The 23,634-nt window shown below is 40.5% G+C and overlaps 1 protein-coding gene across 5 annotated transcripts in view; it reads right to left on the minus strand.

Moving 5' to 3' along the window:
- LOC137870257 (voltage-dependent R-type calcium channel subunit alpha-1E) overlaps positions 1–23,634 on the minus strand; it is an 87,189-nt gene that overhangs the window by 47,698 nt on the left and 15,857 nt on the right. For all 5 annotated transcript variants that reach the window (XM_068707331.1, XM_068707334.1, XM_068707336.1 and 2 more), the window contains 3 exons: positions 13,723–13,989; positions 5,727–5,832; positions 5,376–5,515 (listed from right to left, as the gene is read on the minus strand). In XM_068707331.1, coding sequence (XP_068563432.1) covers positions 5,376–5,515; positions 5,727–5,832; positions 13,723–13,989 — 513 coding nt within the window. The remainder of the gene's footprint in view (positions 1–5,375; positions 5,516–5,726; positions 5,833–13,722; positions 13,990–23,634) is intronic.

Here is a 23,634-nt window from a genome sequence, read left to right on the forward strand (position 1 = left end):
GTTCAGCAAGTCTTTTAACCAGAGCTGAACAAATCAGAGTGAACTCACCAAAGGGTGGTCTGCCTGTATTCAATTTATAAGGAAAAATTGCCTGTTTATAATTGACAAATGTTCCTGTGAATTTCTGTTCAACACTTTTTGTAACTTTCACTATTATTGAACTGAATTTAATGAGACAAGAATTTCCGTTAACATCGGGACCGCTTTCATCTCAGTGTAGCAGCTCATTTACCGATCAGATCCCAGACCAGACTGTATAAAGGCCCTTGACATAGTCTTTGTTTCACGGCCCACACAGCCTCTTTATAACAGCTAGGAACATGAAGAGAGTGAGAGAGAGAGGGCATACAGGGACACAGCGTGAGCTTGTTAGACTGTTAATTCCCATCATCATAATTCACTCACTTAATTCAGGATCACAGCTAAAACACCAATTTTTACTCAGAAGATGTCATTTGAATGTAATTTGCTGTACCCTCTGTCTTCATCTTACTCACGTACACATTCATGTTTTGTTTTGTTTGATTTGAGAAAGAAAGGTTTGTTGAAAAGTGAAAGAAAAGTGTTGCCAATGCTCTGCCTGTTCCTTTTTCTGTACACACACACACACACACACACACACACACACACACACACACACACACACACACACACAAAAGCAGGTGAATAAGCATATTCCCCCATCAGACTATAGGAAGAGACAAATCTATCCTGGTCTGGTCTAATTGTTTGACCTGACATTGACCAGAGAAGCCTCCGGACTGGAGCCAGTGACAGCCTAACCTGGGGCGGGGTCCTTCGTCACCACGGTTACAGCTCAGGGGGACATATCCACATCATGCTGCGCCTGAACTCATCAATCGATCAGACAACAGATGGGAAATAAGATCGGAGAGGACATGTCTGTCTCTGTATCTGTATGTGTGGTAAAGACATAAATGAAAATGTAAACACATAAATGCTACAAAACTCATAATAGTCTTGCATTTGTCTCGCTGGCGGATATTAAGGGTGGTGTGATCGATGTGAGGCTCTCATGTTAGCTCTCCCTCCTGGCTAGCGGTGGTAATAGAGTAGAAATAGTCCAGTCTTGACACCCAGGGAGGAATAAAGACTGATGGCTGCAGCGTCTATATGTTCACAGCAAAGAGGATGCTCCTTCTCTCTGTTAATTAACACTGGAGGTCTAAAGGCTCAGACACAACTCCACCAGTCCAATTTTAGCCACATGAAGAGGTATCCACCAAAACTGACTATAGAAAACTTCCAAAAATCCAAACAGATTAAAGAGGACATATTATTGTTTGAAAAGCAGTAACATACTGTTATGAGCAATAGAAAATAAACAGACAATGAAAATCTTTTCAGTTTCATTAACGACATTTTCTGATTTGCTCTTTAAAAAGAAAAGAAATCAGAAATTTGGGGTGTCCTCTTGGTCTATGTATTTGAATGTCTCAGGTTTGAGTCCAGCTAGGGAACTTTGTTTTGCATATCATCTCTCTCTCCTCTCATTTCCTGTCTTCATTACACTAAATACCAAAAAAATATAAAAAATATGCATCTTTAATAGGATTTTGAAATGGAAATATTGTCTCATGGTCCACAAGTCTGGTATGTTCAATAACGAGTTAACTTTCCATTTTCTGCCTATTTTGTAACAAAAAATCAGTGCAATGAGAAGACGATTAACTATTGAGACCTTCGAGACATGTTAAAACTCAGTATCAGCCTGCAAAATCAAAGAAATTGCTCAAATTTCTCAAAGTCCTGAGAATAAAGTATCTATTGTGTCCTGACACATTCAGTATTTTACAAGCTTTTCTGAATGAGTCCTTAAAGACTCGGTTTTTCCTCCCCCCTCTTCTTTCTCATTTTCTTTCTTGATCTGGAATTTAACTTGTTGGGTATTCAGTTGATATGAACAGCAGAATAAGCGTTAAATCCCCCCCCCCCCAAAAAAAGAAAAAGAACCATCCTGACTCAGCAGGAATGTCAGTGTTCCTAAAACGACCCTGTGGATACCAGAAATGGAAAAAAGAAAATGCTCTGAAATGCTCTTTTTTTTCCAATCTCGTCATCTTTACTCTCATCAACTCCCTCTGAGCTAACTCCATGTCTCCTCTACTCTCTCCCATCCCCCTCTAAGTGTCTGGCACATAGTGGTGATACGATCCCTTGGTGGGCGTCGCCCCCTGCCAACTCTTGCCAGTCTAATGGAGGGCTTGCCAGCGAATGAGACTGCCAAGGTGCCAATTAGTACATACGATTACACATAGAGGCATCCTTCTCATTTTCTCCAGCTCTATCTCTTCTCTCCTCTTTATTTCTCTCCTGTTATGTGTTACTGGTTCCAACCTCCTTTTTTCTCTGACTCCCCTTCACAACTTGCCATGTAGCAGGAGTAACAGACTGGTGAGACATGCTTTTTTTTTTTCTGAGAAAACCCACAGCCCCTCTATTTGAATTTCAGTCACAACAGTCCTCAGCTACACGATAACAGCCTTTAAGGAAACAGCAAGGGCAATCTGGTTTTTCATACGTCCCTCCCACTCACTCTCTCCGTGTGTGATACAGGCCATCTTGAAACACCGAGGCAGCTTGCTGAGGTAATCGTGGCCTCAAGCGTCGACACGTTAGCAAATGGTTCCATAATTACACATGTCCAAACACAATGTTGAGTGAGTCAGGCGTATCCACTGTGGAAAGGTTCACATGCTTTGCAGTCTGAGCTAACAGTCGCGTATTCTGCCTCCAAAGGAAAACAAATTCTCCCATAACAGTTCAATTAGACTTTCTGCCTGTAGGACTCAAGCATGTAACCCTTCAATTAAAGTAAGCTCAGTGCAGCCATGTGAGTTGAATCAACACCTCTATGACAATGTCAACAACACTGAACATTATATGCTTCACGGATTATAGGTTTTACTGCAGGGAAATAGTACTGAAGGTATGAATAAGAAGCAGGTAGTCTGTGTAGTTGTCGATTCTAAGCCATTTTTGACTACTTGTTGTACACCAAGCCTTGAAGGGACAAGTTGCACCTGTAGATGTAACCAGAATCCCTCTGTGTCTGGGGGCTTTGAGAACATCTTGTGATTCTGCACTATATGAATAATAACTGTTTCTCTCCCCTCATTTCATATCTCTACTGTCATCCATAAGAGAAGCATGAAAATGCCCCAAAAATATGTGAAATTAATAACTTGTCTTTGTTCATACTGTGCATCATGCTTAGGATTTTAAATGTTTGCATGTATACTGCATGTGTGAGTAGGGGTTTGGGGAGTCTGTATCTGTATTTGTAACACAGTCTGTGACCGCTCCTGTCTGCAGAGGCCTCCTAATTACTAACTGATATACAGCACTGTGACTCATCTAATATTATCAGCAGTTCTCATAATCTTCATTCACTCTCTAATAAGATTGCAAACCTCGAGTGATGGCCTGCAGGTGAGTGAATGTGTCCATGTGAGTGTGTGTGTGTTTGTGTGTGTGTGTGTATGTGTGTTATAGAGAAAGAGGGAGGGAGAGACAGAGCGAGAACATTTTCATTAATTTGTCTTTGCTGTGGTCAGAATGATAATTTCGAGGGGGATCTATCTGCAGCTCACTTCATCATTCTGAATATTAATAAAAAGAGAGCTGGAAGGCTATTCCATCCAGATCAAGCACGACTCCTCCCTAAGTCACAATCGGCAGCTTAGATTGAACCCACAGAAAAAGTCTTAATTTTCCTGCCATGTGAACTTGTGTTTAAAAAAGGAGTATCTTCCTTTTGAAAACTGTTTTGGAAAAATATTCAGATGCTTTAGATTGCATTATTTGGGACGATTCAAATGACTTCAGCCTCGTCACACACTAAGCTCGGTACCAGGAGAAGCCAACACATCAATACCTACTTCCTGATCTATACACAACACTAATGGAAAGGTGAAGTGTGATTGCAGGATCTGTCACCCTTGGACAAGCCTTGATGTCTTCTTCTCTGTCCTCATTCAGGGAGGTGAAATTAGAACAATCCATTAGCATGTGTCTGCCTCACTGGGTCTATAATTAAGCTTCTAATTTTGGTCGTTCAGTAACATGCTATGCACGACAACTGATCAACAGGCAGAGAAGCAGGAGCCTCTCTGGCCATATCTTCCCCTACCGTCTTCCACAACACTTCTTCTTTATGTCATCCCTCTCTCATGCTCTCCTCTCCTCCTCCTTCCTCCTCCAACGTTGCACCCTTTCTCTCTCCAACAGCGGGTGGAGTATCGTTAAGAAGCCAGAGCTTGGCTCATCAATTATTGAACACCCAGAATCATGTAGAATTCTCTAAGAACCCTGTCTGCCAACCCATTGTATTTCTGTGCTGTGAATTGATGACATTTGTGTGTGTGTGTGTGTGTGTGTGTGTGTGTGTGTGTGTGTGTGTGTGTGTGTGTGAGAGAGAGAGAGAGAGAGAGAGAGAGAGAGAGAGAGAGAGAGAGAGAGAGAGAGAGAGAGAGAGAGAGAGGTTAATCTGCAGAAATGGAAAACATTTCCTCTCTTTGCTCTGACGGTGAGGCCCCTTTCTAAAAGCCCTTTAATGTAACACCTTTCCCCCACAGAACAGACTAATGCAGACATAAGCCCCCCAGGGCATTTAGGGGCATTAAACTACCATGTTATTGGTACTCTAAGAACACAGAGTGAGGTGATGGTTTACAAGTTTTCACCACCTCACAACAGTACACAGCTTCTTGTAGTATGACTTCAGCTGGTTGCTAATCCAACAAGATGCTCATCTAGTAACAGTTTGTTTAAAGAGGACTTTTTCCAAAATCCCTGCCTATTAGCAACCTAGTCCAACAAATGTACTGCTTTGTGAAAAAATACATGTGACTTTCTACAATAGACCAACAAATGTAGTGTCCCTATAGGATGCACACTACTTATGGCTAAAAGTTCCACAATGTAGTGCCGCAACATTGATGGATCTGTAAATACTGTAAAGTGTCTTTAGCACTCCGTACCGCCATTAGTGTCGAAAATCCTAATTTTCTACTCACTATACAGTAAACTATTGAGTGTTTATTTTGGACAGAGCAATTCTAGTTGGATTAGTTTTACATTTTCAAGTAGCTTTGATTTATTAAATTACATACATATGTTTCTGAGGTTAAAAGAAGACCGGTTGTTTTGAATAGAGTAAATCTCACAGAATCACCAGCCCTTTCAATACAAAACGCTGTTCTTGTTTCAAAAACCTGCATTCAAATACATGCTCACACACACACACACACACACACACACACACACACACACACACACACACACACACACACACACACACACACACACACACACACACACACACACACACACAAACAAACTGTTCGACTCACCCACTGAGGACCACAATGAAGTCCATGACGTTCCATCCATTCCTGAGGTAGGAGCCTTTATGAAATACAAAGCCCAGGGCGATGATCTTGATCCCAGCCTCCAAACAGAACATCCCGATGAAGTAGGGCTCTGTCTTCTCCTGTAAGAACGAAGCAGATGATCAGAGTGATAATTAGCTGACACTGAACTGAAATGGAAGCACTGTGGATGAAAATGTCGTGTTTGGGTTTCTTGAGAATCTACAGGCTCCATCAGAGGCAGTTTAGACTAATCTTTTGATTTCAGCAACTTGACAGAAAAGCGTGCCGTGTGGTTGTGTATGCAGATGTTTCCATGTGTCAATAACTCACCAGTCTCTTCGACATGGGGGTTTTGTCCTCTCCAGGAAGGTGCTGCTCCAGAGCCAAGACGATACAGTTGGCGATGATGGTGGTGAGGATCATGTACTCAAACGGAGTGGAAGGACGAAGTTAAGGAACTTTTGACTGACTTAAAGTAAAGTAAAGTATGCTAATTTGAAAGGATAAGGCTGGTGATATTCTATGTTTGTGTCAAATCCCTTTTAAAGATCAAAACCAAACAGGTCAGTCAGTCTCCCAGCATGACCTACTCTCAGACCATGAAGTCCAAGTGAATCTTTAAAAACAGGTCATGAAAATATATATATATATATTTCTAAAAGGTTTGTTCATTTCCTAAAACAACCGCAAACATTGCTCCAAAAGGAGTAAATTGTGCATTTGTTAAGGACTATTTTAAGCCGCAGACCTGGTGCACTATAGTAAGTATTTCCGGCGACAGGATGAGATTAACTCAAAATAAACTACAGTGCTCATGTTCATGGCAATGAAGGAACATGTTGCCAAGTGCAACAATGGGGCTTATTTTAATAGGTTTTGAGCAACAATGGAAGTTTAAACACAGAGGAATAAGCCATATCAGGCATTGGATACACAAACAACACTTGTTAGTGGCAACAGTTCATTGTTGGTTTTGGTCTTTTCATAGAATTTGTTGACATTAAGAAATATATAGTACATGGCCAGCCTCATCCTTTAAGTAATAGATTTACAGAAAGGCAAATAGAGTCAAACACAAATGCGACATGGTCTATTCACCAGAGCACTAGTAGTTCAGGAAATGTACATAGTGTAATAAATGACACTAAAAATCTTTTTATGATATCTAATATCTATACACAGCATGGAAAGTATATGCTCTTAGAATAGAGAGGACATATTAATACTAAATCACAGAAAAAAAACACACAAGCAATAATTTTGTCAATCACAGTAAATCAAACCTAGCAGCACTGCAATTACAATGTCATGTAAGCATTGACAGTCAGGCATTGATTCCTCTGTATGAAACGAAACAGAATTAACCTGCATATTAGGCGCCTCAGGGCCATGGACACAACCAGACACAGGCTAAACATTATGTGAGGTCAGCTGCAACAGACAGTGACACACAGACATACACGCATGCACACACACACACACACACACACACACACACACACACACACACACACACACACACACACAAACAAACACAACGAGGCAACAGAGGGCTTATCGAGGAGGGATGATCGGGTGGGCCTTAAACGCGATCCCATAAACAGGGTCACTTACTACAAGCTTCATTGCCCGCTCTATGGGACCTGTGTTGGTTGTCGGTTCAACACCAGCCGCTCTGGGGTTGAGCTAAGCCAGCAATGTGTTCTTTATCTAATGCGTGGGCAGTCCCCATTCTGCTGGTTATGTGCAGAAGAGGTAGGAAGGATGGGAGTTTAAATCCGCAGAGTGGAGACAGGGAGGGGAGAGCGGAAGTAAGAAGGAGGCAGCGATAACAGAATTGAAACAGGACAAAGTGATAAGGGGGATGACGGGAGATCTGTGGTAGAGAAGACGATGGTTATTTAGAGTGTCAGAGGCTTGCTAAACCGGTGGGTGAGGATATTGATGCTGCATCGGCAGCTGTAGCCAGCAGGGTTACTCAGGGATATGCGAGGTATGAGAAGCTAAATTAACAAAGCACATATAATCTTACTCCCACCAGCCCGCAGGGATTCTAATTTAAACCTAGACTGAGCCACCGATTTGACTCAGTGATTGCAAGTTTATCGCTGAGAGATTTTTTTGAAAAACAAAACCACAGCAGCCATCAGCAATGAGTACATGACGAGTGAAAACAAATGGCAAAAAAAGTCGTTAAACTGCATGATAACTGTCTTGGTTTGTTTTCAAGAAGTAAAATATTTCTTTTGAATCACCCTCCTACAATAACTAGCATCGTCTCAGCAGCAGCCAGTCACCACGCCCCGCATTCCCACAAACACATATAACACAAACAGCAGGAGGGGGACGTGAGACGGAGGAAAGAGAGAAGTAAGAAAGGGGAGGAAAGAGAGAAAATGAAGAAAGAAAGACAGAGGTATCCAAGGCAACAGGGTTCCAGCCAAAAGTCAAACCTACAAGACGGTAACTGGGCACCTGAACTATCTCTGTTACACACACACACACACACACACACACACACACACACACACACACACACACACACACACACACACACACACACACACTTTGTACAACATTTCAAAGTGTGGTTCTTTCGTAAATAGCATTAAAAGTTATACAAATAAATATATTTCTATTTTTCAGATATTTTCAAGATCAAAATATTTCTGATGATTTGTGATAGTTGAACGATTTGTACTTTTGAGTAATTTAATTTGGTGATGGAACAATGTTGAACGGTGTCTTTATAGAGAAGAAGGTTCAATTAATCAGATTTTTAAAAATCAGTCGATGTTTCAAACTATTATGCACAACTAAAGACAGTTTAAACCTATAATAACTTGTGTTTTGACCACTTTTTTTTTAGCAGAAAACATTCGCCTGTTACACATCCAGCAGATAAGAAGCAACATTCATTTGGGGTTGGGTTTCTGGCAACCTCCCAAATTAAAGTTAATCATTCACTCTCATTTAAGCTCTGTGTTTGGTCTCTGCCAACTCCTCCACCAAATTAGCGCTTTAGTTATTTATTGATGATTTTAATCTTTAGCTGCTAAATGCTCCGACACATTCACCAGCTAGTTGCTAGCTTTGACTGCCCGCTGTTTGGTTTTGACAGGCTGTATTCTGATCGCCTGGTTCCTTGTGAAGTGGACTGCGTATTCAGCCATGTAAAGTTAGATTACAGACCATAGGGAGCAAAAATGCTCTGTTGAAAGGGAACTGTGAACTGTGTAGGGAAGAACTGAAGAAAGTTTCTTCACTTTGCGGCAAGTTGACAGGCAAGATTATACAACATTGTGCCTCGCTGGAGCACAGGCATAGGGCCATGTTACCCAAACCAATATTGAAGTTACGGCTCTGTGTAACTGTAATATTCCAACAAACGTTAACGTTGGTTGTCAGTGCTAAAATTAGCTGCTGTACAGCACTCATGCCACAGCCAACCATGCAATGAAAGTGTTGAAAGTGAATCAAAACAGCAAATTTGTGAACTGGAATACCAAATCAATGAACTGAAAGATGCAGTTTGTGATATTCATCACGATGAGCAACAGTAATTGTATTCGTTGTTATTTCTGATTTGGCCTCAGAAGCAGTTTTGGGTGATGCACTCATTTGCTCTGCAATCACAGTCGTGTGTTGACTTATTTGCCCAGGAGCTTCCAAACAACAGATGAGTTAACCCTGATGTAACTGATGTTCCCTGACTCCAGACATTTCAATAAACCCCACGTAATGCGGTTACATTCAATGCTGACTTCACCACTAAATTATACACTCAACAAGTGTCTTGAACCCCTCCCCCCCCCCCTCCTCTGCACTGCTCTGGAGTGTGACGCTGATCATGGATCGTCTACCAGCTTTAGCAGTGAGGCGTTTCGTGAGCAATCCTGTGAGTCACAGTGACGCTGGCACTCTGCCTCGACTCCTCAAACATGCGTGTAAAAATAGACATGGAGACAGAGTGTGATGCCCTGTGCATCTGTGAATACGCTCAGGCCCAGAGTGTAATCACTGTTTGGAGTAAAATTAACTCCGTTTCCACCTGAGGAATGAAAAGCCTGATAAACTTCAGCTTACATTTCTATCGCCGTGCTGTTATTCAAATATGCATAAGGTAAGAGATGTTGTCAACTGAATGGATTTAACAGACTGCGGCAATCAAACATTCATCCAATCTATCTTGAATTCCACATCACCTCCACACCTCAGTGGTCTGCTTGAGCCAGACGATCAATCCTGACGATGAATGCGGCCATAGTTCAGTCAGTCCTATTTATACGCAGCAGCCCTGCGAGTAAACCGTGTCAACTCTGAGCCACAGCTGGCTCGTATATACACCTCTCTGTCAGGAAATACGTGGATATGCAGTCATGATACCAAAGAGCGAGGGTTGAACATACCTCCTGTGATGTTTTGTGGACTGGTTTTATTAAATTTCTGTAAGCAGATTTCAGACCAGTGCATATTTAGCAGAGTCCAAGGCCACATTTACTACTCTCATTTCTTCAGCTACACTCTGATTAAAAAAGTAAAAAAACGCAAGCACTAAGCGGAAAAAACAGTTTTTGTAATTGGAGATAAATGAGAGTAGGACCATATCAACACTAGGGTCATTTCCTTGCTAATTTTCCATTTCCATTTTTCATGCAAGGATGCAATTTAGAGGGAAATTAATGGTCTTTCTCAGGTTAAAGCTGGCTCTAGAGACATTTGCAAAGGATTTACAACTTTTAATGTAGCCTTAATCAAATTAACGTCTGTGCACTTCAAATCCTGGTGAGGCCTAACCAGGATTCGAAATGCACAGACAGGCCTAAAAAAGAACAGTGACCCATCCTGTTTAATACTTAAAATGTCTACCATGCATATTTAAAAACTCAAAGTCTGACAACCAGCAAGCATGTGGTTATTACTGTGTGCCATGATGAAACAAACTATTAAATCCATCTATCAATTATTTAGAGGTGTACCTTCTCAATGGGAAACTTCCCGCTGCGGGGGATCTCAGTGGGGATCAGACAGGAGGAGCAGCTGTCAGTCCTCACCAGGCCTGCCACACAAAACTCAGGTCGTGGACTTAATTACCCCTTCCTCTTCCCTGCCAGGCCTTGATCAGCCTTCCATCGACTACAACCTCAGGCAGATACAGTGGGCTGACAGTCAGACATACGCATACACATATTAAACCACCTCTTCCAAGATATATAAGAGAGAATATGAACTCATGTCAATCAACAATGACAGAGTGTAATACGCTCTCATAAGCCCACAGACAGCGCTCTGGCTCTGTATAATTCCTAAATTGATCTGCTGTTAATTGAGCACTCAGAGAAAAAAAAGAGCCTCTTACAGCGAGGTGACAGCGGCAAGTTGTTTTTCAACTCAAGGCTGACCTTTGGGAGATGTCCTGCTGAGATAGTGAGTCTGTGTGTGTGTATGTGTGTGTGTGTGTGTGTGTGTGTGAGTGTGCTGTTGTATTTCTATTTCTGTGAGGACCGATTTGAGTTTCAGACGATGAGAACAAGGCGGAAGGGAGAATGTTTTAGGGTGGTTTCCCTTCTTTAAAGGCTACAGTATGACGGTAAGGGTTATAAATACAAATTTAAAGTAAGGGCTCAGGTTAAACTGCTAGCTTGTGAACATAGAGGAGCATTTAGAAGCCTAAGAGCCAGATTTACCTCAGCAGTTGGTAAAAACTAAAAAGTGAACAGTGAAAATTGCTCCATAACTGCTGGATGTGTAAGGCAACTATTTGCTTTAACAAGTTCACCATATTATCTTAAAAGTGCAACGTATGCCAATGTTGCATTCACAACTTGTTTCTTTTGTCCCCAAGTGGTCAGTTTTTGCGGGTCAAAGTAAAATTTAGCATGCAGGGTACTTCACTTTTACTTTACTAATAGATCTGAATACTTCTTCAACCACTGGGCATTAAGGTAAGGAAAGGGGCTAAATAATGCATTCTGTCAATGAGGGAAATGTGTGTGTATCATTGCTTACATGTTTATATGTCTTCATATGAATAATGTGTGTTCTCATTTGTGCTTACTCGTGTATTTACTGTTGTAAATGAATCCTCCCACTCCAGACATGATGCACATGTATTTAAGAGAGCCACACTCATCTCAACCAGAGCACAGAAAGACTCAGCTCAGCATCACTCCCCTCAAAACCGTCTTAGTAAACAGTATGATATAGTATGACTATAATAGTGAGCAATGACTTGTTGTAATAGTATGTGACAGTGCGATCAGACATCATTACATATAATTCCTGTTAATGTTGGTTAATCAGATACAGTAGAGCTCATTGGATGTAACGAGACACTCCCTCCACAACAGCACATTAACCTGGAGGTTATTTAGTCTGGCTGCTTTCCTTCTGGTCACTGCAGCACACATAATATTTGGATTCAAACACAGAAGATGTGCCTGTGCAATTATACCATTACTATGGGTTATGACCCAACCACTAGGGGGGTGAAATATGATATAACTAACATACACACACACACACACACACACACACACACACACACACACACACACACACACACACACACACACACACACAGACGCACACCTCAACCCTTTTTTCCTCAACTGTTGATTGAAATTCATCCCGTCTCTATTTTTAATCACCTCAATAGATGGGCAAGCCCAGAGATAACAATAGACAGCGATCAACAATGGAGGCCCACTCATTCTATTTGCTGGGTTTTTATAATCAGTAGTCAGGAAGCTGTTGAATGGAGCAGAACAATAGCAGAGAGGAGGCCACACCTGGCCCGGACACCTGGTGAGCTGCACAGCAGCAGCACAAACACGCCACCGATGGACATTTGCTTGTTGTCGTCCACCTCAGCGACAGGCAGAGGAAATAATATAGTCTCTCCCTTTTTCAGTAAATAATGGCAGAGTGAGTCATTAGGTTTAAGAAACTAGCCATTAATGCAACGTCAATATTGAATATCAATAAAAGTGTTATGTAATACAGATTTGGATAATGTCACACCTTGAATTAATAGCAGTATGAGCGCAGTGCAGAGCGGCAGAGCTAGCCATTGGGGCATGCTAACATGCAATGCACTAAAAACAAGTGCAACCTGCCCGTCTATGTCAACATAGCACGGCGAAGCTCGGATTACAACGCACAAAGAGGGAGAGCGACTTCATTCTCTGCTCAGGTAGACATTATTCCACTACTGTATATCTTTACATAACAAATAGCTGTTTGCTGCTAAAGTAATGCTTTGAATCCTGCACATTGCACCTTTAAGCAGACAGCTGGTCAGGTTGTGATAGTGGTTGCGTTTAAGGCTGCAACTCCCCACAACAAAGTGTTAATTACTACAAAAATGCTAATCACAGTTTCCCAAAGTCCAAGGAGATGTCTTCAACTGTGTCGTTTTGTCTGATCAACAGTCCAAAACTTAAAGATATTCAGTTTATATGTGATATAAAACAAAAAAGAAGTTGAAACCAGTGAATATTTGTAATTTTTGCTTAAAAAAAGACCAGAGCAATTGATGAATTATCATAATAGTTAAGCGACCAATCGTTGCAGCTCTAGTTGAGCTTGATATATTTACTGGACATAACTTGTCAGAAGGGACAGTGAGTGTTGTGGCAACAGCAGGTCTTCATAGCTTTTTGTTTACAGAAAAGATTTACAATCATAAACCGCGAAACTCTTGTGTGTTCCTCTAATCCACTTTCCATTGACATCTCCTCCCCTTCTGCACTAGTTTTTGTCTAGCTATAGCTATTGTCATAACCTGAGTCATAACCTGATAGATAATTCCATACACTTTTGGATTATTGACCTATAAAATCAACACTCAAGTCTGATTTAGTGCTTGTTGTTTCATGTCCTACTTTACTTTCTTAATTCCTAATTCCCTGTTGCACAGTATTGGATTAAATTCAAATGAATGAATCAATTATATAAACCCCCCAAAAAGCAATTTATCACTCAAGCGACTCCTAGACTAAACTCAGATGAGTATCTCACATTGTCTGAGTATGTGTGTGTTGGTTGAATTTCTCATGTCTTGCCCTGTGTGTGCTGTCCATGGTGCTGAAAGAGATACTAGGGGCCAGACACTAAAGAGAATTTGGCTGTTTAAGGACTTTGGTTTTCTGTGAAACTGTGTGCTCTTGTGGAAATATGATAGATTGTTTATTTGTTACACTGGGAAATAGTTTACCCACCTTTGTAATCCACTCCTACGACTCCTTTCACATCTCCGATGAATGCATTTGTACATTTCACACATTACCCGCTTCATTTACACCATGAAGCAGAAAAAGGATATGGCCACTCAATGACTTTCTTGGCGTACTTCCTGACCACGTTGTCCTCGCCAAAGATGAAGAGGGACCTGTTGACGGTGAAGCAGTTCTCCCTGACTGGGATGGGGTTGTACAAGGCCATGGTGCGGGCACGCTGCGCTTTGGTCTGCTTGAAGGCAGGGGAGATGCCACCTGTGGACACGGCGGCCCCATCGCGGTTCCGGTTGCGCTCGGACCCTCCATCCCCGGAGCTCAACAAGCCCGGGACGTCGTCTCCAAACCGGGCCATTCTGTTTGGAGTGGAGACGGGAGAGGAAAAGGAGGTTATAGTCTCCTAGAAAGCAGGGCGCGGTGCTGCGCTAGGCGTGACAGCGGAGGAAGGGCGAGATCCTGACCAGTTTTAGTCCATCGTCAGTTTTATTCGCAAAAAAACACCGAACTCTGTGTTCCACAACTTCAAAATCTGTTGAAAACAATCACGGATTCATCTCCAGTCGGTCCAATTAGAGGCACTCGTCGATTTCAAGTGCGCTCTGCGTAAAACAAAGGACACAAATCCAAAAAGTCATTCAATTCCGCCTTATTTAACAATCTGTCGTCTTGAATTAACCTGTAAAAACAGATCAGTTTCACAGCGTTTGATTCACATCCAAACACTAATATCTCAAAGAAAGGCTGCAACAGGTCACGTCTTCAGCCATCCTCAGTCCGCTGAGCGAGAAGCACGAGAGCGGGTTGATCCATGGGGTTTTTAAATAAACTAGCGGCGGTCCTCTGAGTAATTCAGAGCACATCACTCCTGTCTCCTGTCTCCTCTTCTCTGTTGGCCACCTACCACAAGAGCACTATCCTATTGCGTGCGTAGGACGACCGGGAAAAAAAACAAAAAAACTTTGGCATTTTCCACGACATTTCCCGCCCCCCCCCCCGAAACAACGCGAACAAAAACAACTGTCAACTACGTGTCACGCGTAGGAAAAGAAAATCCTCTATCCGTCCTTTCTGCATTGGGATAGTGAACGAAGTGTATGTACCTTCCCCACCGCACTGTTAGAGCAGAAGGAGAGAAGACAGCAGTGTCTCCTCATGCGACATGCTCCTCTCCTATAACCTCCGTTCAGCCCCACACATGCACTTCAATATGCTGCAGATTGAGTTAACAAAGCACGTGTTAACATACAAATCAAGACAAACAGACAAACATTAACAAAGTCCCGATGTGACGAAGACATATTAGGTGCCTCCATCTTGACGAGTTGAGATTATGTAAACCAATTCAATTTAACATTTGGCTAATCCTGTTAGGCTATTCAAGATATCAATATCATCGCTGGCGTTATGCTTTCGCTGAACATGTGGGTACAATTCTTTGTAAAATACTAAAAGTTTACTTTGGGATCACTTTAGTTTTTTTGTGTGACTGGTCAGCATAGGCTACCATTTGAAGAGGGGACATGCTGTGATATTTGATTCTGATGTTGTTCACCCCGCATGGTCGTCCGGAAGAGCAAACTGAGAAGCTGGTCACACATCAAGTCTGCAGGAGTAAACACCTGTTGTAAAAAAAAAAGACACTCAGGAGGACAGCAGCAAGCATCTTTGACTAATTACAGTGTTCAGAACATACTATCGAGAGGCTTGATAGTGAGGGGGAGTTGTGCTGCTGTGTCCTGGCTGGAAGTGATCACATCTACTCTCATGAGGATGAAAGCTTTTCACAATGAAGGGGGGGGGGGGGCAGGGACCCACGTTGGGTTGGAAGGGTGGAGTTGAAATGTTACATCTGTCAGATCTGAGAACATGTACTATACATCAAGCAATCATTATTAAGAGAATTTGGCGAAGAGGATACATCTGGTGATATTCTATGTCTTTTATCATCAATAAATCCCTTGAAAAGAGCAAAACCAATGATGAATTGATTCTTTTTTTTTAATTATCTGTGAAGCCAACGTCTCAAGTAGCTTCTTCTTCTGTGCACAGCAGAGATTTGCGCTAAAATCAGCATGCTAACAATCTCATCATAATAATGTTAACATCTAAGTTAGTAATTTGGGAAAGAAACTTCTAAGTAGCACTAAACACAACATAAAACTGAGGGCGTGAATGTCATTAGTTTGCAGGTATTTGGTCATAAACCAAAGTCTTCAGACAAATACACATTTTGACCCAATGTCATCACCATGTTATGGCAATCTATCCAATAGTTGTTGAGAGATTTCATTCAAAACCACAAGTGTGAACCTCATGGTGGCGCTAGAGAAAAAGCCAAGGGGTTTTGCCATCTATCCAATAGTTAGAGATATTTTAGTGTGAACCAAAGTGGTGGATCGGCTGACAGACTAACATTGCTTTCTACTAAAACACATCAGTGAACAACAGCTGGATACGATGTTTCTTCATTATTATGAACATGGGCACTGTACTGTATGTTGGCATGTAACATGTTATAATTGAGTCAATCACAAATACTGCCAACTGTCCTGATGCTATAAATATTAAGTGTGTATTAATCCACGGCTAAAGCAGCCAATAAATGCACTATTTAACTTTATTTCAATACCATTTGCTAAAAACTACAGTGCCCAGCTGTTTTAAGAAACTACTGAGCCTGCTTATTATGAAAAAGAGCAACTGTCCAAAAATATGTAAAGCATGAACTGAAATTAATGAAAAGCCTTTTTTCTCAAACAGCATCAAGCTGAGAGAATCAGTGTGAATAACAGTTTACCAGGAAACTGATGTTGATGGAAACAGAAGTCAAAGAGAAGATGAACCACAGGAGAGAGTTAACCACGACGCTGACACTGATGGGTATTTAGTGATAGTGGTATGACGAAGGCAGTGATCAATGGTGTGTGGCCTCCAACTCATTAGAGCTCCAACACATTATGGGCTTTAAAAATAGAACACATAACAGACAGATTTCTGACATTTCCTCATTATAAGTGATGAGAAGAGATGTACAAATTGTCCTATAACGGTTTCCTCCAGTTATGAGGCAAGAAACTGTTGAAAGATCACGTTTCACTTGCTTTTTGTTATTTCAATTTCAATGTGATAGAAATGTGACTTCTGCCACTTCCTCTGTGCAGCAGTGATACCATCACAGTGTTTTCTGCCAGGAGAAGAGAGCGAAGCAGCCACTGCTCTTTTGGCTGAGAGGTGAGGGGTGAATTATGGTAATTAGACGTTAGCAATAGGGATGATTAGGGTGGAAGGACAATGGTTCTTTCCTGGAAAAAGGCAGAAAGCAAGTGGGTGGAGTCTCTTTGTTGTAGATGATTCTTTGAGTTTCTCCAATTAAAAAAGATATTTTTGAAGGACTAGTGAACCCAAGTGAAATATGACTTCAATGTTTTTGCTGGAAGGCTCAGATCAATTAATCACACGTTCAAATTGACATCACTGGCCATAAAGCTATTGGTAGGAATTTCTAATAAAGCACATTTAATAAAGAGCTTATATGTTGCAACTAATGGCTTCATTGATGGTTAATAAACAATCAATTAATGCTTTATAGATCAGTTATAAGTCATTAACACCAATAATATTTGGGTTGCAAGGTTGTGAAAAATTCCTTTGTCTGGTGCTTATCCTTTCTATTTGGTAATAAAGGTTCATAATCTATTAATAAAATCATGTGTTTCTTACTTTCTAATAAGCCATCCAGTCATTATAAACATCAATAAGTGGTCATTGAGGCGTCTTCCTGATGTGTTGTCTGCAAGATAATGCAAGCATCATACTGGAGGAAGATTTTTCGCATCCTAAAAATATATAACTCAAAATGTTGCAAGGGTGTCAATATTTCTAAGAGTCTATTCTAATTAGGGCTGTTAATATCAGATTTTCACTACATGATTTTTGTGGGCAAAAGAATTAACGATAAAGATATTAAAAGAATTAACGATAAAGATTATTAAAAAAAAGGTTTTGTCTCTTGTTTGGAAAATTAATTACCCTAAAAATACAAGTTTAGGGAAGTGGACAGACAGTCTGTAATGATAACTCTATATGTAAAATAATTTAAGAGGCGCTGTATTTTTTACACAATGTTATCATATGAGAATTACAAACATAACAGCAATATTTAATTTTTAAATATAACGATTATTGTTAATACCAGTATATCGTGACACCACTTATTCTAATCAAATTAATAAATCAATTATAAGTTACACTTAATTAAGCATTCATAAGCAGCATATAAACATTTACTAAAAAATGTTTAAGCTCACTATAATGTAGTTGTAAGCAGATATGAATGTTTATTCATGTATTGTCAATAAGTTGAACTCCTCCTGTGGGTATACCCAGAAGTGGAGGCTGCTTTATGAACAGATGATGAACAACAATATAGTAAAACACAGTTGTTCTAGTTCTTCATAGAAGTTATAATCGCTGACAAACACTGTACATTAATAAACACATAAAATGTTCTCATATCTGCTACCATATAATGCGTTAGAAACCATTTATTAAATCATATATTGTACTGCTAATAAATGCTAAATAGGAGGACTTGAAGTAAAGTGTTTTCCCAATTTAGATTTCCAATTAAAAATAAGAGTCCTCCAGCTACAAGTGACGAAAAAGAACATCTTTCTCACGGAGGTAACAGGAAGTATTACAGGACTTTTGAAAATGTATAGGAACCCTAAAATATATTCAGCTGCATTGTGCTCTCTATACTTCTATACTATTGAAGGTATATATTGGTGGAGACATTTTGACATTGCAGATGTGTTGTTTATGTTGGAAAATCTTCTCCTCGCTGTAAGAGATGTCTAGCTTGCAAAAAAGAAATCTAGCTGAGGAACACAGGGTTACCAAGGTTACTTGCTGTCGTGACAGCAGGTTGACAGTCCGTGCTTCATTAATGGGACTTAGTGACACAGGACCGAGGTGAGAACAAAGATTTCAAGTCCAAAATAGAACGAGTGAACAGAAATACCTGGCATGCTCGTACCCAAAACCTGGTCATTATCAGGCTTTTCGCTTAATAGTCCTGTAACTAAATTAGTTTCTTAACCCTGAGGAAAAGAACAGCCACGTGAAAGCCCACTGGTGAATTCACTTGACACATGTTTGGTTGTCATATGTGAACATTTGCTGCATGCCAACATCTTTCCACCGAGCTTCCACGCTTTGAATTCACATGCCTTTTCACGTGGCTCATCCCTCTTTGCTACAGTGTAGCGTTTACTGTCCTCACAAAACCATAAATAGATTAGAACAACAGACACAATTTACTGTTTGTGCACGTTTACTCAGCAAGGCTTTAATTGACAAAGTTAACCTGTTGGTGATTTTGCATTTGCTGGGTTTTGTTTCAGGTTAGTTTGTATGATTAGTCTGGATTTTTGCAACATAGTCCAGCATAGCTTTAGACACATCTATGAGGTATTGTTCAGCTCAGTAATGCAAAAAAATATCAGCTTCAGAAACATTTAAAGAACTTTGGTTTCCTAATTGCCACCCAGCAAGAACAGCAGCACCACATATACTGTGTAGTGCAGGAAATACATTTAGAGCTAAAAGAGACATCCACTCTAGAATAAAGGAAAACTAAAGGTAAACACTATTATCTTTACTTCTTGGGTGACAAAATTAAGCTCACAGTCTGGATCTTATAAAAACATTTTGAATGTAACAAAGTCTAAATGATTTTTTATTCACACACACCTCTGGCTGTTTATGTAAGTTTTTCTCATTTTTGTTGCTTTGTGGAGCACTTTAGTTGAACACCAAGTCAGGTAGTTGAATAGTAATAAGGCAAAATAAAAGGAAAGATTAATCATCGATTAAATGACAAGTAGCGTAATTGGAGGAGTGTAAGTGTTTCCAGCAAGTGTAGTGAGTAACACATAGAGCAGAAGACACATTATTTACACAGTGCTTTGAGACAGACAGAAAGACAGACAGACAGACAGATGTCAGATAAGGAATCTGTGTGTCTGTCTGAGTAAGACTTGTCAACACATTTCCATCATTGTGGAGAACACACTTGTTTACAACCATGGGAGGGGCTTTACATGTGCAGGTACAATTTTAGATCACAGTGCACTTACAAGGCAGTGTGTGTGTGTGTGTGTGTTTGTGCCTGGCTACGAAATGCACCATAAATGGCAAACTTTGGCAAATACCGAGCCGTTGTTTGTTTTTCTATTACATGCAAAGGCATCATTCTAATTGACACAGCCCGCACAAAAATAGCACACTAACAAATAAAGTAATTTATTAACCACAAAATAATCAAAACATGTCAAACAAATAAATAGGAGCAATCGGTAAAGTCAGTAGTGTAGGGAGTGGATGAGTGAAAATGCAATGCTCGGGTATTGTACTGTAAAAAGCAAGAGAAAGGAAACCGAAAAGCCACAAGCGATCTGCCCACAGACTCACAGGCCTGATATGCATGTGGCACCACCGGCACAGGTGTGTCCCCTGTCACTGATTACTTCAAACAGGTCTGCAGCCCTGGAGCCAGAAAGCACAAGCAAACGCACCAAGCCAACGGGCCGTCACACAATTGATTACATTTTCAGAAATGCATCAGCACAAAAACAATCTGTTCACACAGCTGATGTATGCTGCTACTGAATGTCTGACTAACAAATAAATATGAGTAAAAACATAACCATACTGGCATATGGAAAAACGGAATATTTCCAGTAGAAATAAGCTTGAAGCACAGTAGGAGACGTACATGACCACATGTTGAGCCACTGCTAAAACAACTGAGTTGAAATTTTGTGAAATTAATTTAAACTCACTTTTACTATGAAAAAAGTATTATTTTGGATATTATTCACCTCCAACAACACCTACCCAATTGTCAGTATGTGTCAAGTGCTGTGTTCTCATTTAATAACTTGTACATCATGTGATGCTCAAATCATTAAAAAAAAAAAAAGAAAAAGAAAAAAGTAAACCTATTAAGTTGCCCAAAATAACCGCTGTGCTGGGTCAGTGTGCCATCGGCCAGACCCCAGAATGCAACATGACACGGAAAAGCTCTGGGCAAACAGAAGGACAGACAGACGACAAAGCCAGACCTATTGATGTGGCGAGATGAAGGGGCCGGGGGATTGGACTATATTTAGCTTCATTGAGATGGTAATGGTTGGAACATGAGGACTTTTGTGTATGCGTGCATGAGTGTATGTGTGCCTTTGCATGTGTCTGAGTGTGCCGATGAGCTGTACAAAAAACACAATTTTCAATTTCTGGGCTTTACATTTGGAACGTGTTTTTGATCATAGAAACAGGAATAATTACAATTGGGCATGGCAGAATCAATAGTCGTCTCTCTGCAATAACATTGCATGGAAATAGCAGCACTGCTGCTTTCTTTCCTGGCCTTGATCAGCGCCCAAAGGAAATGTGATGAAACATATTTACCCTGCGGCACGATTTCTCTGCCTGTCTCTCTTACTCTCTTTCTGTCTCTCTCTCTCACCCTCCTCTATCTCGCCAGCTGTCTTACGCTCTCCCCCCTTCTCTCTCTCTCTCTCTCTCTCTCTCTCTCTCTCAACCCAACCCATATTTCTGCCTTTGACTGTTGTCTTCCTCCTACTTGTTTCCTAGCAACTGAACTGTCATGCCCCCTATTTTCAGCCCTGTGAATTTGTCGCCATAACCCTAGATTTTATTGAATAAGCTATATAAATCATCGTTCCCCAAGGAGGGCTGAGTTATGGTCATTGTCTCCAGGCAAATGACTCTGGTACAAGCATGTTGTTAACCTGGTTTCTGCTATATTTTAAGTTTAGAGGGGTCAACGCAACAGTTGGGCAGTGAATAGTGTGCTGCAATTGTCAACCAGATAACAAAACAAACATAAACGCTGACTTTTATACGGCTGTCTGAGATGCTACATCAATTTAAGTGACTTAATTTAGAGAGATAAAGGATTTCGCGACATTAGTTGCACATAGCTGGGTCTTTGGCCTGTCCGTGTACTGAATGCGCTGTGATGAACTTGTTGACTTAGAGGAGGACTAGCCTGACTGAGAGATTTTTTCATACAGGCTTTACACAGCTTTGAGGCCCAGGGAAGCTGAGCAGCAGATGAAAACACTGCAGTTTATCCTTTGACAGCACACTGTTGACTTAATGTAAAAATGAATGCCCTAATAATAATTGTGAGGTGGAGAAACCTCTGAAAAAGCACTAACCTATAACTAAAATCTATCATTTTTGATAAATGTTGTCTAATGTTTGTCCTTCTAATACAAATAAAAACATTAAAAAATGAATCTTTAATGATTTTAAGACAGAATTTGAATATCATTGTGGGAACATTTTTGTTTACATTTACGTAGATCAAAGATTGTACCTTTTAGTACCCGTTTCTTAAGGCTATGTGATACAGAAAACTCTGGGATACATAACGTCCTCAAATGAAGACCCAAGTTATGAAAGACATAATGAAACAGTTAATGAAGGAATCAATTGTGCAAAGAAAATGGAATGTCATGGCAGGTTTAGCAGCTACCTCCATCATAGTCCAGGAGGATGACATTTCCAGCTCATATTTAATATTTAATAAAAGGCCAGTGACGGTTTTGTTTATTAGTATGACACTAATTTATATGTGTACTCACCCAACTGTCACATTATGCATCCTAAATTATGTCTAATGCTGCATATTTCCTTGAATAAAGTCAAGGGTGGAGGGAACTACGATTGCTGAGCAATTATCTCCATCTAGTGACAAACAAAGGTACTATATTATTTAATGGGACAGAAAACTCCCCAATTTCTATATTTGTTATTTCTATGGATATGTGGAGGTCAAACAACAATTAATTATATTGTCTGACAACTTTGTTGTTACTCATCTTTCTATATTTTCATATAAACTATTAACAATAGGAGGTTATTTATGTTTATGTAACAGCTGCCTCAGTTCTTTTTTATTTTGCTCAGTCGGCCCATGATGCATTTCTTAGGAACTTTCCAGACCTGCATTTCTCCATCCGCCCACCGGAAGCCCTCAGAACTTCACGATTACCCTCCACAGTATTTATACTAGCCCTTTTTCAGCCACTTTTGGCAACACAAGCATTTTTTCTGAGGGTACAATTTATTGTATATATAACAGATCTGAAAGTAGCTTGAGAGGAGGAAAACATGAGTTTGCAGAATAAACCCCTTAAAATGTAGTTTTATTGTTCAACGAAAATAACACATTTAGATGATTTTGGGTACGTTTCTGCATAGCATTTATGGTCTGTGGTTTGGAGACCTTTCTTATTCCAAATATTTCAGAAAGACAGTACACAACAAAACACTCCATTAAATCCTGATATGCAGTAAATAAGCAGGTGGGTTAATAAAGAAAAGCCATGAATAAGGATTTGTCAGTGATTGATTGGTGCTGCAGCTATTAACTTTTTAAAATTAAAAATCATCCATTGGTCCATATATCTATCTGGCTCAAAATGTTAATAATCAAACTGGCAGCCAGACGGATCAATACTGGCACAGGCGGCTGTATATTTATCACAGAGGTGTGCAAGGGCCTGCCGGTCCAAACCAGAAGACTGGTAGGCTGGTGGATATGTTACTGAGATTACTACCACTGTCTCAGCAGCTGCAGATTGGCTATGCTTGATATTTCACTCTACAGGACAGACTTTCCCCACATCATTTAATGGCTTCTTAAGTGGCAGCTGCTCTGATCTGGAAAACATACTGTGCAGACAAGCTCGACTGAAGCTGCAGTGAATCACTAAGACTGTGGATTATGAATGGCCTCTGGTGGGCAAAACAACGCTCATCTAACACACAGTCACGACCCGGCTCTTGAGCCATGACAAAAACGGGACACACACAGGTTTTTAAACGGAAAGGTGTACATTTATTAAACAACAAACGAAAACATGGTGTTGCAGGAACTGAGGGTAGGTGAAGAGCTCAGGCCT

This window comes from Cebidichthys violaceus, unplaced genomic scaffold (genome assembly GCF_023349555.1).
Source record: "Cebidichthys violaceus isolate CVI_PGR_0920_01 unplaced genomic scaffold, fCebVio1.0.p SCAF_13, whole genome shotgun sequence".
Classification (NCBI taxonomy): Eukaryota; Metazoa; Chordata; class Actinopteri; order Perciformes; family Stichaeidae; genus Cebidichthys; species Cebidichthys violaceus.